The 21503-nt window shown below is 34.0% G+C and overlaps 2 protein-coding genes across 3 annotated transcripts in view; both read right to left on the bottom strand.

Annotated features, from left to right (window-relative positions):
* LOC126975623 (glutamate-gated chloride channel) overlaps window positions 1-21503 on the bottom strand; it is a 144646-nt gene that overhangs the window by 57701 nt on the left and 65442 nt on the right. The gene's annotated exons all lie outside the window — the stretch shown is intronic.
* LOC126975639 (ras-like protein 2) lies at window positions 329-18782 on the bottom strand. The gene is made up of 4 exons (XM_050823648.1): window positions 18592-18782; window positions 16085-16172; window positions 13432-13643; window positions 329-9078 (listed from the first exon to the last, which is right to left on the bottom strand). Exons 1-4 carry the CDS (start codon window positions 18694-18696, stop codon window positions 8884-8886), a joined length of 600 nt encoding a protein of 199 aa, XP_050679605.1. The 5' UTR covers window positions 18697-18782; the 3' UTR covers window positions 329-8883.

Below are 21503 nucleotides of genomic sequence, written 5' to 3'. Positions count from 1 at the left end.
ATAGCAGCCGTCCATCTATATTAGGCGTAGCAGAAGATCAGCGTTAAAGTAATAGGCTTGTACTTCGGATATGTAGATAGCTACACCCAAACTCTCAGAAGAAACATAGTTTTTTATAAATGAAAATACGGGACGAGCAGAACGTTCAGCTGATGGTAATTGATACGCCCTGCTTATTACAATGCAGTGCCGCTCGGGATGATCGAAAAGCTCAAAAAGTCTGATCGGCACTACAATTGCGCTCGTCACCTTGAGACATAAGATGTTAAGTCTCATTAGCCCAGTAATTTCACTAATAGTTTTAAGGATTTCAAATAAAACACACAAATAGATTGGTTACTTTATTACACCTCACTACACCTTAACAACATTTTAGTCAGTTAGCACGCGGCCACTGATAAAGCTCTTCGAATTCATTCACTACGTATTGATTTCTTAAATTGTTCCTTGTCTGGACTGAATTTTTGTGATATTTGATAACAATCTCCCAGACTATCCCCGAATGGCATTTTTTTAGGCAACTTTGACACTTTTCTCTTTGGTTTTCCGCGCTATGAATTGCAGAAACCAAAGTGCTTATGCATCATAAGAATTAAGGTTGATATGTTTTTTAATTGAAACTTTTCTCAATATACATTTTATTCGATGAACTATGGAGACCTTTGAAAACTGCGTATAGAGATATAAATTGTATTAATTTCCAAAGAGAGATGCACCGTGACAAGCCCCGAACTCGTAATACTCATTTTCAGATGCTCACAGTGGAAAGTTTTGATACTGTAGCTTTCATACCTATAGGGGATAATCTATATCTTCTATTCGTTCACGATCAAGAATCGTAATATACAGGATGTTTTTTTTAAATACTGAAAGAACATAATAACCGGAGCAGAAAAAGGATGTAGTTTATTATACAAAAGAAAAAAAAATACATTTTTAGTAATATAGTAAAGCAACGAAAATACCACTAAAATAAATAATATTTAATTTAATTTAACTATTCAAATTAAAATCATGTACATCCTACTATTGCAGGGAAAATATATAAGAATTCGACGTGTCGGTGGGGCTTTGATGTGAGGTCATTGGAAGGAGCGCACGTCCGCCACAATACATAGAACAGTACTTTAACATCATAATAGAACACCCACATACACACGATTTACATGGCCGCTAAGCAATCTTGGGAAGACAAATCTATTGAGTACGCCGTACGCCACCAAGACTGGTCGCTGTCCGAGTTAAATTAGCTGCGACGCGCCGTCGGCGTCTTCAATATTTTTGTACGTACCAACCCTAAGGCCTATCGCAGACGACAGACTATCCGTGACGCACTTTTTAGGCTGTGATAATAAAACATATAGAATTATATGCAGTAACGCAGCCAACGCGCAAAAAGTCTAACACACAAAATGTCCTTGTAGATCTGACAGACCGCGCCGTACAAAAAGTGCGCCAAAAAAATATAACGTTCGCGACTATACGCGTTAACGCATACTCACAATTCAGTCTGTAGTTTGTAGTTGCTAGTGATTGCCGTGTATCATGGCACTAGACATCGTTGTATCGATGTTGATTCAAGAAATAGAAAACAGACCAGCACTGTATGATACATCTTTGGCAGAGTATCATGACAGAAATTTAAAAAAGAAAATTGTGGGATGAAGTGTGCAAATATATTTGGATATAGTTTTAGAACTGGCTGTTAAATATGAAACAGTCCCTTTAATAATCTTTCTGAAAGAATAGGATGAACCCAAAATTCCCTTTTTGGAACGAAGTTCCTTACGGCAGGCTTGGAGGAGATAGGGATTTTGCTGCGGGACCGAACTGCAAAAATGTGATAGTAAAACCGTAAGAAAAAGTCCGTGGAATAAAACCGTTAAATGAGACGTGCGCAGGCGCGAAGGTCGTATACACAAGCGAGTAGTGTATAATATTTTGTAATTATTTCTATTTCTTTTTTATACATATTTAGACATATTTTGTTATTTTAATTGATAATTTGGATTACGATTTTTTTTTTATTTTACGTAATTTATTATTTCCTAAAATACTGAATTTCCTAAATACTTTCCTGTACTTAAATAAAAACTAATCTGCAAAATTTAAGAGAAAAATCAAGAAAACCTACATAAAATTGAATACGATTTTTTTTACAAATTGTGTCGATTCTACATTAGCCGAAGGAACTTCGTTCCTACCTGGTGTCCCACGACACCACATCTTTTTCTTCTTTTTATTATATCTCAACTACGAAATAATACCCCGCAATCTCTGTACTCCCATTGCGTGTACATCCCTACAGTTCTGCCGACAAATTGTGCGTCCTGTACGTTGAGTCTGTGTTATATCTGCCAAAGACATTTTGCACGCAATGCACTTTTTGTGTGCCGTAGACTCAATCGCACAAAAAGTGTGTCATCTGCGATAGGCCTAAGGCCATACGTAGGTATAAATTTCAAAGAGACCCCTGAATCACGCTTCTGTTCTGACTTGTATTGCGTCCCCGCCTAGTTGTTTGCCACATTACCTCATCTATCAACTAGGCTTGCGCAATAGGATGTTATGAATTTATAAGTATTTTGAAATATTCAAAATCTTATGTTGCTAATTCGGTTATCAATAATCGGTTATTCTTTTCAGAACTTGTGCAAAAACACGCAAGGTGGAGACGTTTTTTAAAATCATCCTGTATAAGCTACCAATATACCCATTGGTTTATATTATTATTTAAAGGAAGAACAAAAATCTAAAACGGAAACTGTTATAGATAGACACAGGTACACTCTCTGCAACGAACATACTCATCATGAACGAATAGCTTCACTTCTCTGTGGTTTGACAATCACCTATTCCCGCCAAAACACTAACACGCGACATGTAAAGCCTATAAATATTGTAAACGTTTATAAAAACTTGTTCAGTGCTTTTATAGCTTAGCAAAAAATACATAAAAACACAATAATATTATAAAAATATATCTTTCCTTAAATTATTAAAAAAAAAATGTTATAAATATTGCTAAGCCTACTTACAAAGTTAAAAAACATGAGGGCACACAATTTCTTCTTCGTATATTATGTAAAGTAAACACGAAGTGTCGTTCTGCTGTATGTCTGTATATCCGCAGACTTATCCCGAACCACACAACAGGTTTTCTTTAACTTTAATATAATATTAATAAATCTCCGAATGGGTGGTAATTTTGACTTCCAATAAGTGATTTTAAATGCCTTTCTTCAGTAAATATAATTGAATTTAAAACAACAACAATTCAGCGACAGCTGTACGTAGTATAAGCGTGTATAAATTGCTGCGGTAAATTTGACTCTGACTGAAGCAGACACTACCCGCTGTGTGTGCGACAAAACAATACTTGAAATGAAACAATACTTCCTACTGGTTCACAGTAGCACTCAACACAGTGCATGGCCAGCCACATAAGTATTGATTTCATCTTTCACCATATGCAATTCCAGAAAGTCTTATTTTGTCGTAGATGAATATGAACAATAAATGCGTCACTAAAATAACAATAATAATATGACCGCGACACATAAATTAGATTGGTGTTGAGAGTAGGCGAGATACATAACATTTATTCGCCATTTTGGCGCTGTTGGTCATGTACCGAGAGTCTGCGGTACTAATATTGGTGATGACAACCTCAGCAAACATCGATAGATGGCGGGAAACTATTTATATAAAAAAAATGTGTACTTTATTTAGTTGAAATTATTTCAAAATGCAAAATTACTTCAGAGTATTGTACGTTCCTTCCATTTGTATTATACGTCAAAATTAGTTCTCTGGATGCTCGCGAGTTGCGCTTCAAATAGGCACAAAAAATATGCTGTCAAACATATGGAACAGCCTGTGCAGTGGTATTTATACAGGTCAGTTGTCATAGGTAATACAATAATCGCATTATGACAACTGACAGTGTGTATGACGTTGTGTGGTCCTGTCAACATTAGTCGTAGCGAATGTCAGTTCATATGTCAATACTTATTTACATATTCGTAGAAGTTATTGTGTGCACACCTGGCAATGTGTCATATAATGCAATAAATTCATATCAAACTGCAGGTGCACCATTTAAAAGACTTATTTATATCATCCCCTGAGGTGCAAAGCTGACACAAAGCGCGTGGCGCTCATGCCCGTCTTAAGCCGCCGCGCGTTACGACGCTAAGGTCAACGGGCTCGTGTTACAATAAAATTTATTGCTTTTGAAGTGTTTCGGCTGGTTTATAAAAACGAACGTCAATGCTTTTGTTTTTAACAAACATAATATGTCTGATTGGCAACTCGGGGGGTCATTTACTGTTTTTTTTCTCAATTTATGAAAAATATATTGAAAACTCAGCCTCTGAAATCTTTTTTATAAAAAATATGTTACGATGATGAAAATTTATTACATTGCATGAAACATTAAAACAGATATTAAACAAAAGTGACATTAAATCTAGTACAATTACAACATGGTTACAACTACTGACTATTGTATACAAACTATACTCAAACCTTCACTTAAACTTGTAGAGAAACTTGGAAAATATATAATTAATACTAGCTGAGCCGACAGACGTTGTTCTGTACATAATAAATAAAATACTGTTATTATGAATTTGCCAATAATATTTCATTATGTCAAGAATTATTTCGTAACATATGCTCACTGTTCTATTCTATTCTTCCTACTGTGGCTTCTGTCCATACAAAACATATATTGAAAATGAAAGAAAAAAAATTAAGGGTCCCAAATCGAAATAAAAAGTATCCTATCTCTCAAGTAGGACCTAACAGCACATCATGAAGTAATCCCCATTTAAATCCGTTCATTAGTTTGGGAGTCTATCGCGGATAAACAACGTGTCATGTAATTTATATATATTAAGATATTATTATAAACTGTTACTGATTGTTATAGTAACATGGGAATCATACCTACTAAAGCATTTTGGTCAGTAACAACACTGTAACATCTAATATATAAAATTCTCGTGTCCCGGTGGCTTAACCGATTTGTATGAAATTTTATGTGCATAAGGGGTAGGTCATAATCGGCAAAAAATTTTGATATCTCTAAATATTTTTTTTGTTTTTTTTTTTAGACAAATATTTTTCTTATACTTCAGCATTTAAAAATACATACAATTTCAAATTTTCACCCGTTTACAATCAACACCTATATTTGTATCGCGATTTTAATATTATTCTATTCCATCCACAGATACGCAATAGATTTGCAAGATGGCAATCGAATATAATGATTATTGTAGTACGATAAAATTTATGTACGATATATTTGGTAGGTCTGAGAATCGGTCGTCATCTATTTTTTATACCCCAAATTATTTTTTATTGATTGTTTTTATTTATATGGCAATACAACGTTTACTGGGTCAGCTTGTTTTAATAAAATTACAATAAGTATCTGAAGAATCTAAGGAATAAATTCATATTTGACATCAACTTTAGGGTTACAAGCCAAAGAGTAAACAACGGGAAACCAATTAATAAAACTCTTCTGTCTGTCTGTAAGTGGACTGTATATCATAAACCACATTAGTTAGGACTGTAGCTGACATTTCGATAATTTGAACTAAGATGGCTTATTCTGGAATAAGCCATAATTAAAAAAAAATCTTTTACAAAATTAGTTACATTTACACTGTGTATGATATTATATATCATAAAATCAAGAATTATTTCGTAAAATATGCTCCCTGTTGTTGTAATGAAATTGTTTCACAGCAGAACTGTCAAACCGTGCGTACAATAAATTCTCTAATAGAAAATATGTATGGACACATCAACGGAAAACAAATTTGTTGTTTTTATTTAATTTAGCAGCATTTTCCTATATATTCACCTTTTAAACCAGCCGTTCTCGAGTTTTAGCGAGACTAACGAACAGCAATTCATTTATATATATATATATATATATAGAAGATAAGAAGCTCCCTGTTGTTTATTGAAATTGTTTCACAGCAGAACTGTCAACCCGTGCGTCAATAAAAACCCTCATAGAAAATATGTGCATACAAAACAAATATTGGAAATAAAAATAATTATGTTTCCCAAATCGAAATAAAAATATATCTCTCAAGTTGGACTAAATTGCACTCCATGAAGTAATCCCCATTAAAATTTTAATGAGTTTAGGAGCTCACTGGAAACAAACATCAGGATCATAGATAGTATATACTAGCTGACCCAGCAAACGTTGTATTGCCGATATTAAAATCGCGATACATGAGTAACTGTTGATCGTAAATGGGTGAAAATTTGAAGTTGTAATGCTGACTCATAATCAAACAAATTAAAAAAAAAAATCCAAAAAATTAAATAAAAATTTCGTGTGGACCAACCTTAACATTTAGGGGGATGAAAAATAGATGTTGTCCGATTCTCAGACCTACGATGTATGCACTCAAAATTTCATGAGAATCGGCCAGTCAAGCCGTTTCGGAGGAGTTCAAAGTTTAACACCATGACACGAGAATTTTATATATTAGATATTAAGATGATCGTGGAACTCTTTGTCTGTGAGTCAACTTGCGCGTGGCCTGATTTTAATCAGTCCATATGAATGATAACAAGTTTCTGTGTTGTTTCATTGTTTTCATTGGATATTAATATCATAATAGTAGTTGCTCGTTGCATTCGCAACTAAAGGTTTCATCTCAATGAAATATTTAAGTAGGGATAACAGGAGAGGAGGGAGAGTTGTCATACAGAAACATGCAGGGCAAGCCTGTCAGCCATTAAGTTGGCATAGCGACATCACATTCTGTACGGACGCACGCCAAGAAAGGGAAGATATTAGTAGGATATTTATGCCTAATAACTAACCCATAACTATTGAAGGCAAGTTCAATTTGAACTTTATCCATTCCCACTTAATACGCCATGATAAAAATTTCGAGAAACCAACCACTTAACGTTCACCATGTTTTTATAGACATAAGCGTTATTTTTGTGATAATATAACTAGTGGATCTCCTGTCTTAGTCCTCTGACCCAAGAAAATCCTCTGATATCAGTATAAGAATATATAAAAATAAAAAGGATGCAGTCTCTACAAGTATCGTGAAAGGCCTGAATATAGAAACACTAAATCAACATTCTTATTAAATATATTAATACCTCTACCATCAGTTGCTGGAATAAAAATAATGTTACCACACTCTCTTACCACATTAAAACAGATTGGTATTTAATGAGGGGGCGTCCATAAATTACGTGAGATGTTTAAGGTGGGGAGGGGGTCGAGTCAAATCTCATCAAATCTTATGTTGGAGAGAGGGGGGGTCTCGGCAAATATCACGCATTTATTTTCTATTCATGTCCATTTAATCCAGATTGTACATGTTTAAGATTTAATCTTAACCGTAATCGTAATACAATTAAGATCATTCACTAATTCGTTCGAAAGAAAATAATTTCGTTCATATTTCAACGTTATACATTTTTACAATAACAATCCAACGCGTTTATGTAAGAAACGCACATTTTGAAAAATCTCACGTGAGATTTTGGGATTTGGGAGGGGGTGGAATAAACTCTCACGACATCTCACCAGGGGGGGAGGGAGGCACGGAAAATTCAAAAATACATCTCACGTAATTTATGGACGCCCCCTGAAAAAACATGAACCGAATTACCAAACATTATCGCTCATGTACATTCCAAACAACACAATAACTCCGGCACTATTGTATATTAATATTATTTCATGTAATCATTTCAGTTATTGACTGTCACATTATAATATAACAGGCCTTATATTTATATAAGAATGTTGTTTAGCCTTACAACTATAAATATTAGTATTTGGTTTCAAGATACACCATTAAGGTTTGTATTAACTCCATATTAGAACATCTAAAACATGGGTCTTACGACAATCAATTGATACCAATTCCATTTCTAATGTGGAAATGATAACAATGCATTTAAAATGTAACAATAAAGAAAAAAGCATAATTTCATTACAGTTTAAAAAAAATCCCGCCCAAAACTATATAGACCGAAATACAAATGAATTGAAATTTTTAAATTTAACAGTTTCATTGCAGAATTTCTGTGAATTACAGGCAGTATGCATAATATGAGCTATTAGTATGTTCATAAAATAAAACAAATCTGATATAAATAAAAGTAAAATACAGTACTTTACCTTAATTGGTTTACTAAATGATTCCTTCCACATGCTTCATGTATATAAAGGCCTATTGCTACACAATCTAATAAAAAAAAATACACCTATAATAATCTCAATATTAATTTATTTAAATAGACAAAACGATTCCTGAAGCATTGCTCTAAATATTGACACAAAAATGAGTAAACCAATTAAGGTAAAAATTATGTACCTCTGTGCGGAAACAGCTTAAATAAATAAAAAATTAGCACCTGTAACATTGTGCTTAAACTGTGATGTATCAGAGTATATAAATAAATAAGTTATACTTAATTTTAAAGCCATATTCACAACTATATTAAGGCTTGTATGCGGATGTGTGGTACAAAAGCACACCTCTCCGTTTTAAACAAACTTACTTTGTGTAAGTTATTATTATAAATAAGGATCAAGTTATTCAAGCAGGTGCCAGTATAAAGATATCTCAAATAATTTTTTTTTTTTGGAACAAATTTCATTCCGTATATTGTTATAAAAAGTTCCGGCTGTATAAATAACCAGAAATTATCTGTTAAAAATAGTATACTTAGTTGTGTTATAATAAGAAATAATACTTTTAAGTGAAAAAAGACATCAAACCAATTTATTATACCTGTGATGTCAGAAGGTCTTGTAGGTTCAAACTTCAAACTAATCCTCGCTTACCAACACATGACATATACCACTCATTACAAAATGGTGCACTTCTTCTTCTTATTTCTCTCCTCAGACTTGATGTGGATCCTCTCGGCTTCCTGGAACCTCCGGACCAGCCTCACCAGCTCGTGGAATGCCTGGTCCACATTCATGCGAGCTTTGGCACTGCATTCAATGTATGGGATCTTTAGTTGTCTCGACAGAGATTGTGCTTCTTCTAATGTCACCTGAAAAAATAGAATTCACTGTTGTAACCTTAGTCCACATAACAGCTTAATGTTCTAGCGAGATCCGATGACAATGTGGCTGTGGAGTACTTCAAAATTTAGCTGGGTTTGTTGTTCTGAAGGAATTGCAAACAATAAAATAATGTACCGCAGACACTCAGACTTGTCTTCTACATATTCTTCTTAAGTTCTTGTTACCCTTAGCTGGGGCAGAGAGTATCCACAGTGCACCTCCATCGCAATCAGTAAAATTCACGAAAATCGAAGTTATTAAAATCTTAAGAAAAGGCTTTCCTAATCCTATCTGAACATAGGGGATCCAACAGCGCCCTGACTCTCACACCAACATTGAAATATAGCAGATAGAGAGAGAGAGAGACAGATTAATCCATATTATCAATATGGAAAAATATTAACACCAGGAACAGACATAAGCTAATAATGCCTACTACTCGGCTAAGTCGAGTTAGTAAGTCTTTTGTGGTGTGATGTATATACTTTTACAACAAGATCCCAGAAAATGTTCAAAACAAAAGTATTATGTTATTCAAAAAAATATTTTAACAAAAAAACAACCGCCTTCAAAAACACTATTCCAAAACAATAGATATAATATGCACTAAAAAGTATAAAAATAATTGCGTATTTTTATACAATCTAATTCTAGTTACGATTATTGTCATTTTTGGAATCATGTCCTTCCGCCGCGACCCGCTCTCGCCTCCTCACGACTCAAGCACATCTCACCTATAACTATAAATATGTATGTAGTTACAAGCCTATCGTGGATGACACAGACTCCAAAAATTACAGTTTTTGATTTTTTGATTTTAAGCGAATTTGAAGTAGACTAACTAAGAACTTGGCTAAATATGTGCAGATATACTAAGTTTTTCAATGCAGCAATGAACGTAAGCGCTTAATTAGAGAGTTCCGTTACTTTGTCATGGATTCCGTATTTAGAACCTAACCAAACTCTCACCAAACTATATTTGAAGTATATCCTTTCCAATAAAAAAAGAATCATCGAAATCGGTTGGCGCGATATTGAGTTACTCGTAAATTTATCATTCAATTTGCTATACAGATGTATAGCAAATTTAAGACTTTTATGATTTTTCTCATGGATGTCATTGTCAGATATGGACCAAATTACAATGGGACCACACGGGAAGCACCAGCTTTCAAATAAAAAAGAATTATCTAAATCGGTTCACCCAGTCGAAAGTTTTGAGGTAACAACATAAAAAAAAAACCGACGAATTGAGAACCTCCTCCTTTATTGAAGTCGGTTAAAGAATTGTTAAAAAACTTAATGATACCACAGATTGGGAATGGAGTGACCGCCCTCAGGCTTTTAAATAATAAGTTTAATTATACAATATTACTTTGTAAACATATTTTTTGATGAGAAAAAAAGCAGAGTCCATTGTGTTCTGTTCTTCTCAGGCCTGAGGCATTCATTTTAGAATGGGTTCTAGTTTTTTTTGACTTTCAATAAGTGATGTCACATCCTATCTATATATATAAAAATGAATTGCTGTTCGTTAGTCTCGCTAAAACTCTTTAACGGCTGGACCGATTTGGCTAATTTTGGTCTTGAATTATTAGTGGAAGTCCAGAGAAGGTTTAAAAGGTGAATAAATATGAAAATGCTGCTAAATTAAATAAAAACAACATTTTTTTTCCTTTGATGTGTCCATACATAATTTCTATGAGAGAATTTGTTGACGCACGGTTTGACAGTTCTGCTGTGAAACAATTTCATTACGACAGCAGGGTGCATATTTTACGAAGTAATTTTTGATGTTATGATATATTATTGACAAATTCATATAATTCTTTTTTATTATATACAGAACAACGTCTGTCGGGTCAGCTAGTTTTGAATAAAAACATTTGAATTTGAATTAATTTTAACAATTTGAGGAGAGGTTACTTCTCTCCTTCTCCTATTTGAAAATTATTGTTAATGAATCATAACGAAAAGTGGTTCACAGCACTTGTTCAAAGTAAAATTGTTAGTAATGTTGTTTTCTTCCTCCATTTCGGAGTTTACTCAATATAACTCCTGAAACCATAACACAAAACTATTCATACAGGGCTTAAAGTAATGACCATTTTCCAAACAAACCAATTGTAGTGCATTGTAAACTTTTTAAATAGTCATCAACCATATTATTTTTTGCAAGTGCAAGATCAGCACCCACCATTCGCATTCCATAATAACTTTTAGCCGCACCTAAATAAATAAAGTTGAATATTTTTAATGGTTGTAGAGAAATTATTGTTGATATGGTGCGGAATTAGCCATTGTAACACTCCTGCTATTGTGATCTATTATGTAACAATATTGTAACAATAGGACTCATTCCTCGGTAGTGGCATAAATGACTGTATTGACACACTTTTTACACAAATTATCTTGCCCCAAGTTAAGCATATATAGCCTGTGTTATGGGTTACAAGACAACGATATATTTAATACAATATACTAACTTAAACATACATAAATACATTTAAACATCCATGACTCGGAAACAAACATCCATATTCTACATATTAATGCTTGCACCTACCGGGATTCGAACCCGGTACCTCTAGCTTAGTAGGTAGGATCGCTAACCACTCGGCTATTCAGGTCGTCAATGACTGCAATGGAACAATAAATCAATTAAATATTTAAAGGCATAAAAGGCATTTATTTTCTCAAAATGGATTCCTTTAGAATTCTTTTTGATGTCATTTCTAATATACTAGATACTATCGCTTCGGAAACAAATGGCGCTCCGAGAGAGAAGAAACGGCCGCGGCGCAAGAAACTCTCCCAGGATTCTTTTCTTGCCCTCTTTTCAATAAAAATATACAATATTGTACAGTCATTTCTATCGCTATAAAATAATCATAATCTAGTCCCAGGCTGTCCGATCACTTAGATATTCAGCTGTGGAGAACATTTAAATTTATTTATAGATAATGCCTGAACAGTGGCTGGGACTTTATTTTAAAAGTGTATACATTTACACTTAAAGCTAATATGTATTATATTATTTCCATTTACTAAAACTAGTTCTTTCCGCGACTACAATCACTTGACGGGACGCGTGACTCTATTTTAAAAAGGTTTGTGCATCGATTTTGAAGAAAGAAACGAGATATGTTACACGAAAGAAAACTTTAATTTCTCAGCAATTCGGTTCGCCCGTGCTACGAGCACAAAATACATACAAATAAACCGACAAACACAAAACGAAGAAAAAAATTTTTAATTTTTAATTCAAATTATAAATCACTCATTAAACGTCAAAAAATTACCACCAAATATATGCCGATTATGAGAAAAACGGGCGCAAGAACCTCAGCGGGCTTCTTTGTTTTTCGAAAAAAATTCGTCACGTTCGTTCGTCTGTTATAACTTTATTCGGTTATTATTTTGATTATATCTTCTACGTTTTAGATAATTTATACATCTCCTTAGAGCCACAGGCCCGGTTTATTAATTTAGTGTGCGTGATAAGCTACATCTTACACACGCGATACGAATGTCACTTTGTCTTAGTGTGCACGCGTTGCTGAAAACAGAGGCGAGTTGTTCGCTATTTTTTCGACGTGTTCACAGATGTCACAATCTATCTAGACGTATTAACGATCTAAGAGTATATAGCACTAGTCAGTACCTCTAATAGTAGTCCAATAGTAGCTATCCTCCGTAGGTTCCAAAACCCCTACCAAAAGGGAACATATACAGAACAAACATTGAAACATTTATGAATGAAGATAGATTTAAATTTATATACTTACGAAGTTAGTTGGCCTTTCATAAATTATTAATAAATATTAAATAGGTTAGTAAAATGAAAAAAGTACAGTGCAACGTGGTCGTAAGATTTCGTTGCGCACTCGTTTACTGCACTGTTACATCTGGCCCATACTTCTATACGGATGTGAGGCGTGGACTATAAAAGAAGACCTCAGAAAACGTATGGAAGCATTTGAAATGTGGGCATATAGACGTATGTTGGCCATAAGTTGGACCCACAAGGACACAAATGTGGAAGTTCGCGAACACATGCAAACTATCATGATGAGGAAAGTCCCATATTTGGTGCACGTGCTTAGGCACGTGAGGTAAAAACTCCTACAACTCATCATGATGGGAAAAGTTGCCGGAAGAAGAGGCGTAGGTCACAGAAAAAAGTCTTGGCTGCGCAACATCCGAGTGGACTGGCATCGCGAGTGCGGCAGAACTATTTCGCCTCGCGAAGGACAAACAATTGAAACTACAAAGGTGACCGCCAACCTTCGCTAGTCGGAGAGGCTGGCGAAGAAGGAGAAGATTAAATAGGTACTCACCACTCTCTGATGTTCCAAATCCGCCTTGTTTCCCACCATCAGCATGGGGAACTCGTCTCGGTCCTTTACTCTCAGGATCTGCTTGTGGAACTTAAAAAGCTCGTCGAAGCTGGCGTGATCTGCTACAGAGAACACCAGCAGGAAGCCTTCACCAGACCTCATGTATTGTTCGCGCATGGCACTGAACTCCTCTTGGCCGGCTGTGTCGAGGACTGTAAATTTGGAAAAGATTTATAAAAATTTGCATGAGCTAAAATTATAATGTTACTTTGTGTTAGCTTCGATTGTATGTATGTTACGGAATATTTTAAAGATATTTTAATTTCAAGGCATCTATTGACGTAAAAATAGGGGCTCCTGTTTCGGCAATTAAAACACTTAGTTGGTTCCATTTTGAGTGTACATTACACAGTAAGAAAACGGATTTTTTTTTCATAAGCACACATTTATTTTTGATGTGTAACCCTAAAGAAAATAATGTAAATCTTTTCTCTCAGTTGCTGGATATTTTCGTGGAAACGATTACGTGTAAAGGAACGGAAGTGTGTTACAGGAAACCGGAGAATCGCGCGCTATTCGATTTGACCAATGATTGAGCGCGCATTTTGCGTGAGGTTGGTACCACAACGTACTGGCAACCAATATAGTGAATGCGTGCGTGAAACGAGAAAGAGAAACAGAGAAGGAGAACGCATCAACTTTGCACTACCTACAGTTACACAGAGTTGTGTATAAAATCTGAGGTTATATTGATATGTGAAAATTATATTAAATAATTATGTATACTATTAATCATCGGACAAAGTTCATCATTCTTAAAAAATGCGAGTAAGTAATATGAAATTTTTCGACTCAATATTTTAGTGCGGAGCTTTTACATACTATAACGTTAGTTCCTGTTGCTGTCAATATTGTATTTTTAATTGTTATTAAAAAAGTTTAATTGATTACAAGAATTATTAATTACACAGGTCATTTTTAATGTAATATTTCAATTTTTTAAACATTTGCCAAGCTAATTACATTTTCACGTTTTGGTGATGTATGAACAATGAGTATATATGTGAAATTATCGACAAGACAGTAGGATAATTATGTCAGATGCAAACACATCTGTGCGACTATTATAAGGCTCATTAGTATAAAGGACTCTACCCTCTACAACGTATCATACCATGACCGTGCTATGAACGTATCAGACACGACAAGCAACACGATACGCTCTACTATGCCCACTAGAGCGTATCAATTACGTATCAAAGTCGTATGTATCGGCTTTAATGACCGGAGCGTCAGCATATCATCTCATTATCATCCGCGTGACAAGCCCGTGCGTAACGATTTTAGTGAAGGGAGGGTCCGCATATCATCTCCGTATCATCCGAGTGCCATATCCGAGCGGTCCCTGTGCGCTGTTGTCGCGTTTGTAGTAATTCACCTGATTGGCAACGCGTTTATAACGGCCATTTTAGGCGGTTATAACGCGGGTGCCTCACCATTTCGCCGCCTGCGCGCACCGGTGTGGCAACGTCGCGTGTCATGCACAGAGCGTATCGCCACCGGCAAAATATTCTCGCCGACAATACTTGCCGCTCCGTGCATGGCATGCTACGGTGCTGGTCGGTAACGGAACGGGCTAGTGGGCATGGTCTTACACTTTTTAATACAGAGAATATTTTTTTGCCTGACACGTTCATAGCACGGTCATGCTATGATACGTTGTAGTGGGTAGAGTCCTTTAGAAATAAATATTACTTCACAATTTTTTTCAGTTTTTAAAGAGTGTAAGATTTAGTTTTTTATAAACTTTCTTTTTGATACACAAAGCATATCGAACGCTAATTAAATAAAGATCATTTTGGCAACACTGTATCTTACACCCATGTTACACCAATATAATTTCAAACTGTGAAACTGTGACAACCTGTATTTGTGTGTTTATACATCATATAATTTTAAGCTATTGCATAGCTTCTATCGCGGGCCTTGAGCGTGGAGACCGAATCCAGAAATTCCGTAACGAAAATAATCTAACACTTACTTACTAGATCTATATAGATATTTCGCCACGGTCATTACAGTTGCCGTGGAACAGCGGTTACACGTATACTTTTTATGCAGAAGGTCCCAGGTTCGAGCCTGGGGTACGTCTTGTATTTTTTTAATTTCGTTATTTTTTTTATCACGTTTTTTATATTTTTATTATTATGACAAGCATTTTTATTTAGTTTCACCTGTCCCGTTGTCTATCTGTAATCGAATCTTGTAAATAAAATTTTACTCACATCCCGTTTGCTTTTTTTAAAATTAATTTTATCAAAAAAAAATACTGCATAAATAAAATAATTATAATTGCATAAGTTGGTAAAAAATGCTATGCAATAGCTTTACCGCGGCAGTCCCCGAGTGCCACACGTCTTTTTTTTGTTTATATTTTATGACATTAATTGTGGCTTCAATTCCATGCCTAAACCATTTCTGTGTTATTAATAAACATGAAGTAAAATTAATCCAAATTAAAAACGTCTTGTCTTTATCTTACCTTTGTCACTACAGAATTAATTACATGACAGGGAGAAATAATTTTAACCTTGGAGTAACTTTACAGTTAATGTTTGACACAACACTATCCTTAAATCATAAACACACTTACTGTCCAACTTTGCCGGCACATCATCAATAACACATTGCTTGGTGTAGCTGTCTTCAATTGTGGGATCATAGTCAGTTACAAAGTAACTCTGAAAAAGAAAAAAATTATACAGTATGGAAACCGCTTATATGAAATAAATGTAGGTACGTACTTATTTGTATATTAGCTGACGATATTCCAAAAATTAACAAAAACCGTCGTCGTTTTGACAAAACCACTGCATGTTTTGTCAAAACGACATCTATATCTATCGATAATTGGCTTTCTTTACCTTTAAAGCTTTACAACTCCCTTGAGTTGGATTGGATAAATAATAAGATGTTTAAGTCTATTTTGAAATTGTTCTGTAATGATTATTGTAAAAATACTACACCTACCTAGGTATTTAAGACTAAGCAGCTTCAGAATTTTCATTTTTATAAATTATGAAGTAGTTTAGAGATAATGATTGTGAATAAGGAAGAACTAAACAATAACAATTTATTACTTGTTTGTAATTTTTTTATTAAACTAAGGGACGAGACGAGCAGATGATGGTAATGGATACACCCTGGCCATTACAATGCAGTGCCGCTCAGGATTCTTGAAAAACCCAAATAATCCTGAGCGGCACTACAACTGCGCTCATCACCTTGAGACATATGTTAGGTCTCATTTGCCCAGTAATTTCACTAGCTACAGCGCCCTTCAGACCGAAACACAGTAACGCTAACACATTACTGCTTCACGGAAGAAATAGGCGCCGTTGTGGTATCCATAATCTAGCCGGCATCCTGTGCAAAGGAGCCTCCCACTTGTTCGCTGCTCAGGAAATCACTCAGAAAACAGTGGTTTCATAAGTATTAAATAATATACTAAGGGATGGATGAAAAACAGTGCTGTGTGGAAACTTGAATCAACAATCCCATGTCATGTAAAGCTGATCCTTCTCCTTAAACCTATTGTTTCATTGCTTAGCCTAATTATGCACTTTATTTTTGTAATTTTCTGTATGGCAATAAATAATTTAATTACTTATCTTTTTAAAACAAATTAATAAAATTTAAAGAAACTAGTGAAAGAGCTAAAGAGCTCCATATATACTTTTCCAACATGACCCTGCACAACAAGTATAACTTTGTTACAAATATTGTGCAAAATGTGGTCATCAGTTACATAAGCGCCAAATGTAGACAATAGGTTAAAGTATTATTCTTAGATTATAGAATAAAGAAATTAGTCATAAATAAGTAATTCTTGTAAGTATATAAAACTAGCCGTTCCCACCCACAAAATTGGAATTCGAAAAATAAACCATCTAGGATAAATTTCACATTGAATGGTGGTAGTTTCATGTTGATATGATCAGTGTTTTAGGAGTGATTGAGCCCCAAACAAAAACCATTTTCATCATAATATATTATTATATAGATTTCAGATATAGCTCTTAACAATTTGGATAAAATTGACTAAATGGGGATAACTTTATCTCAACCCTTAGAAGACATATTTTTATAAGTTTTTACAATGAGCAGAAAACAGACAAACAGATCCTAAGTTTGACATTGTATTATCCCTGTACTAATTGTTGGTACATCTTATTTTAAGCAACATGTTTATAACTAATTAAGAATTATATGATTTGGTTGACAAAAATCAATTAAAAACAGCTAGAGCACATGGGCACATTCATTATAAACTGCTTACTTTAGGGAAATTAAAGTTAGTGTTCTTATTTATTACATTACATAGCCACTTTGATGGATATTTTTGTTGGGAGTTGCAGAACTCAAATCTGTTAAACAATAGTGAATTATATTTTATTAAGAGATCTTTAGAATCACACACTTTGAAGGTGTGGAAAGCGAGACTAATATTAGAGAATGAGTAGCAAATGCCATTGAGTTCTAAATCATATCTCTAGATATATAGGCTACTAGCTGACCTGGCAAACATTGTTTTGCCATATAAATTATATGTATAAACCTTCCTTGAGCTTCATCAAATCTATTATAATAGATTTCATTGAGATCGGTGGAATAGTTTAGGAGTTATTAGGGAACATACAAACATACATTCTCTTTTATATATATATATATATATATATATATATATATAAGGCATCCCACTCTTACACTGGCCCCCATTATAAATAGAATAACATATTGGGATATCATATGAATGAGTCATCCAATAATATTCAGACTAATGACTCATATTTTTATGCTATACACGAAATAAGCTTTACAAGAAATGCATAATACGTATAGAACTATTTTAGAGTATTTATGGAAGACAGGAAGTGTTGAAATTGTTACTATTGTGTGACGACAGTGGGCGGCGTATTTATGGAAAACCTTGACGTAGTGTTTTGTATTTAAAATTCTTAAAAGATAGATTTATCGAAAACCGTTAAACAATAACATAAATACTTAACGATTTTACATGCGACTAAAATAGGACAATATTTGTGTATTGCCCGTTGTGTTTCAGGATGTAACATACATTTCGTAGGCGTAGAACTGTACCTGTATAAATTGAATTGTAATTGCACTTTTTCCCACACCACCTCCTCCAACCACCACTAGTTTATACGTCTGAGCCTGATTCGGTCTATCTGCTAGTCGCGACATTTTATTTGGATTTGGACAATAATAAATTACAGAAAAAGTACAAGTATCAATAATAAATTAAAAAATTATCGAACTAATCTACAATTTGACAGCAAATACAGTATCTATTTGACAGTTCATTAGCATCAGTTGACACTTGATTCGCTAAAAAGTAGATACTCGAAGATCATAATAAAAAACGTGAGCCGTCTCTGGATGCCTGGCAGATGTGAAACATCGAAACTATCATGTACCCACAGGAAATTTTCATAAAAGGATAGTTTACGACAGGATCCTCGATAGCCTGAGTTTCTGATCAACTAGTTGGTGTCAGATATGTTGCCACCAACTAACTGACAAGTTGTCGTCAACTTCTGAATTTACATCCGTTGGCGACAATTTGTTGACAACTTGATGAGAAAGTTAGCGAATATCTGTTGCCGTAATATTTCACTCAATTTCTTGAAAAATCCTTTCTTATATAACTTGACATGAAATAGTTTCAGACAATTTTATTTTTATTCACACTTAATAATATAAAAGCGTTAACTAATAAAACTTCGAAAAATAATCGAAATGTGTGCTGGGACACATTACAGGACAAAGTTCAAAAACAAAATATGTTTCAAAGCAATTTATTTCAAAAAAAGTATTTCCAAAAAAAAAAAATCAAAAAAGAATTAAAAATATATTTAATATTTCCATGAAAAATATTTCTATCAAATTTTTTTAAATAGATTACGTATAGTAATTATTCCGTCATATAGCCGAGCAGACAATTAGGTTTACCCTTGCCTGTTACATATATACATGTTTCACATCAAAAATATTTCAAAATAGACTACGTATAAGAAGTATATTCTATCATATAGCGTGGCGATGCGTCTCTACGGCCTGTATCGCCACGCCAACAATCAGGTTTACCCTCGCCTATAGATGTTTCACATAAATAAGGAAGGGAAGACAAAATACTCGAAAACATGCTTTTGGTGTAACGATATTTTTTGGGAATAGAGTATATGCATGTAACTTATATTTAGTTGAAATATTATTTTTCTAATCTTTATTATTATTTATTTTATCGTAAATAGTTTTTTTATGAAATTTGTGCTGAATAATAAATATTAAATATACAAAAATGCAATAAATACGCGCGAAATATAAAACATCGAAACGCAATGCTATTGGTTGAAGCGCAACGTGACATCAATGTCTAGATAAACATAAGCAATGGAATGGTTCCTAAATGTTATTTTCGGTGGTAAGCGATATATTAAATTCAATGTTGGTTTTTTATTCTTCAATGGTCTGTATAATTATTATTATATAAACAATGACTGAAAGTGGATTTGTTAGAACGCAATCAGATAATCTTCCAAAAATAGATGCGTTTATGATGCTGTAATCAAATTACGTGTTTTTATGTTTCGAACCCAGATTTTATTTCTTCTGAATTCAAAAGAGTGAATGTTACCAGTTGCAAGGTAATATGGTGATAATTAATTTAACTTTTCTCAATTCATATTTCCTCACATTTATTTCTAAAACTAAATACAATGAATAAATGCAGAAAATATAATTTAACTAGAATTACCATAATCATTGTTTTTTTCTGTTATTAAAGATCATTCACATAATATGATTCTCGTTGAGATCAATGTTAAGACTATGTTTTAAGTTTTTAAAACAAAAACGTGCCACTCATTGTATGAATTATCACTATGTAATGAAATGTCATGGACTCAATTAGTTGTATTGCGAATTTATAGGCATTTCTAGTTAAAAAATAAGCTCTAAATAAGTAATCACCAACATATTACATACGTAAATATTCTCCGAACCACGCTGCATCTAATGGTACAACAAGCAAAAAATCTAATTTAAGCATTTTTAAAATTCATGCATATACCCTATTATGCAGTATGGAAATAGCATATTTGAAATAAATGTAGGTAGATACTTGTTAACATATTTGTATATTTTAATAAAATCCGTGCATTAATTTTCTCAAAAAGTAAACTTTACATTTTGAGAAAATTTGAACGTTCTGGAGTTCTTTCGAAATGTAATTGGGTCCACCTCTCCTCTAATCCACTTGAATATTTCAATTTAATAAGGTGGCGTTGCCGGTTTGCCGCGCAAAAGTCGAATAGCAGCGCTACCAACGAAGAGCCGCCTGAGTGTGTATACGTGTATTTTACAGCTTAAACACATGATTCGATTTGGTCCGGCCGAACTATCGGACGCTGTCTGCTACCGGACCATATTCGATGATGGTATATCACATTGTCCATCACACACAATTATTGTTATTACCGTTCGGACCGTACTGAGTACGACTGCGGACCATTTGGTCCTAAATAACATTTTTTTAGGTACTTGTTTGTAATTTGAAAGCAACCTATCAAAAATCATACCAACTTATTTATTCGCTGCTCACGAAATCACTCAGAAAACAGTGATTACAAAGCTTATCCATTCATTAATTTATTATTTGTTAAAAGTATTTAAACAATCGAATAACACAAAAATAATATTTTTAACTATTAATGCCTTGTTTAGGTTGTTGGTAACCGTAAGGTTTTTATGTAAGTAGCCATCCCCCATCCACTCCGACTTTGTGGTATAGGTATGTGTAGCTGTAGTAACTAAATTTATCAAAACACGCTAACAGACGGCGGAACTCTGTCTTTCTCATTTTAACAGCAGAGATTGGTATGTCTCTATGACTAGTATGCAAAGGTACTCTGTGACAACAACTATGTCCTGTTACATAATCAGTAAACCACAATGTTGCCATTTGGAGTTTAACCACTCTCTCCAATGAA

The sequence above is a fragment of the Leptidea sinapis genome, chromosome 36, assembly GCF_905404315.1.
Source record: "Leptidea sinapis chromosome 36, ilLepSina1.1, whole genome shotgun sequence".
In the NCBI taxonomy this organism is placed as follows: Eukaryota; Metazoa; Arthropoda; class Insecta; order Lepidoptera; family Pieridae; genus Leptidea; species Leptidea sinapis.
Note: the sequence above shows the minus strand (reverse complement) of the source record. Positions and strands in the feature narration are given on the sequence as shown.

Coding starts and splice junctions, on each gene's coding strand:
- LOC126975639 (XM_050823648.1), bottom strand. CDS start 18,696: ATGTCGCGACTAGCAGATAGACCGAATCAGGCTCAGACGTATAAACTA. Junction 16,173..18,591: donor TTACAATTCAATTTATACAG/GTACAGTTCTAC, acceptor TTTCTTTTTCAG/AGTTACTTTGTAACTGACTA. Junction 9,079..13,431: donor ATTTGGAACATCAGAGAGTG/GTGAGTACCTAT, acceptor CTATTTTTTCAG/GTGACATTAGAAGAAGCACA.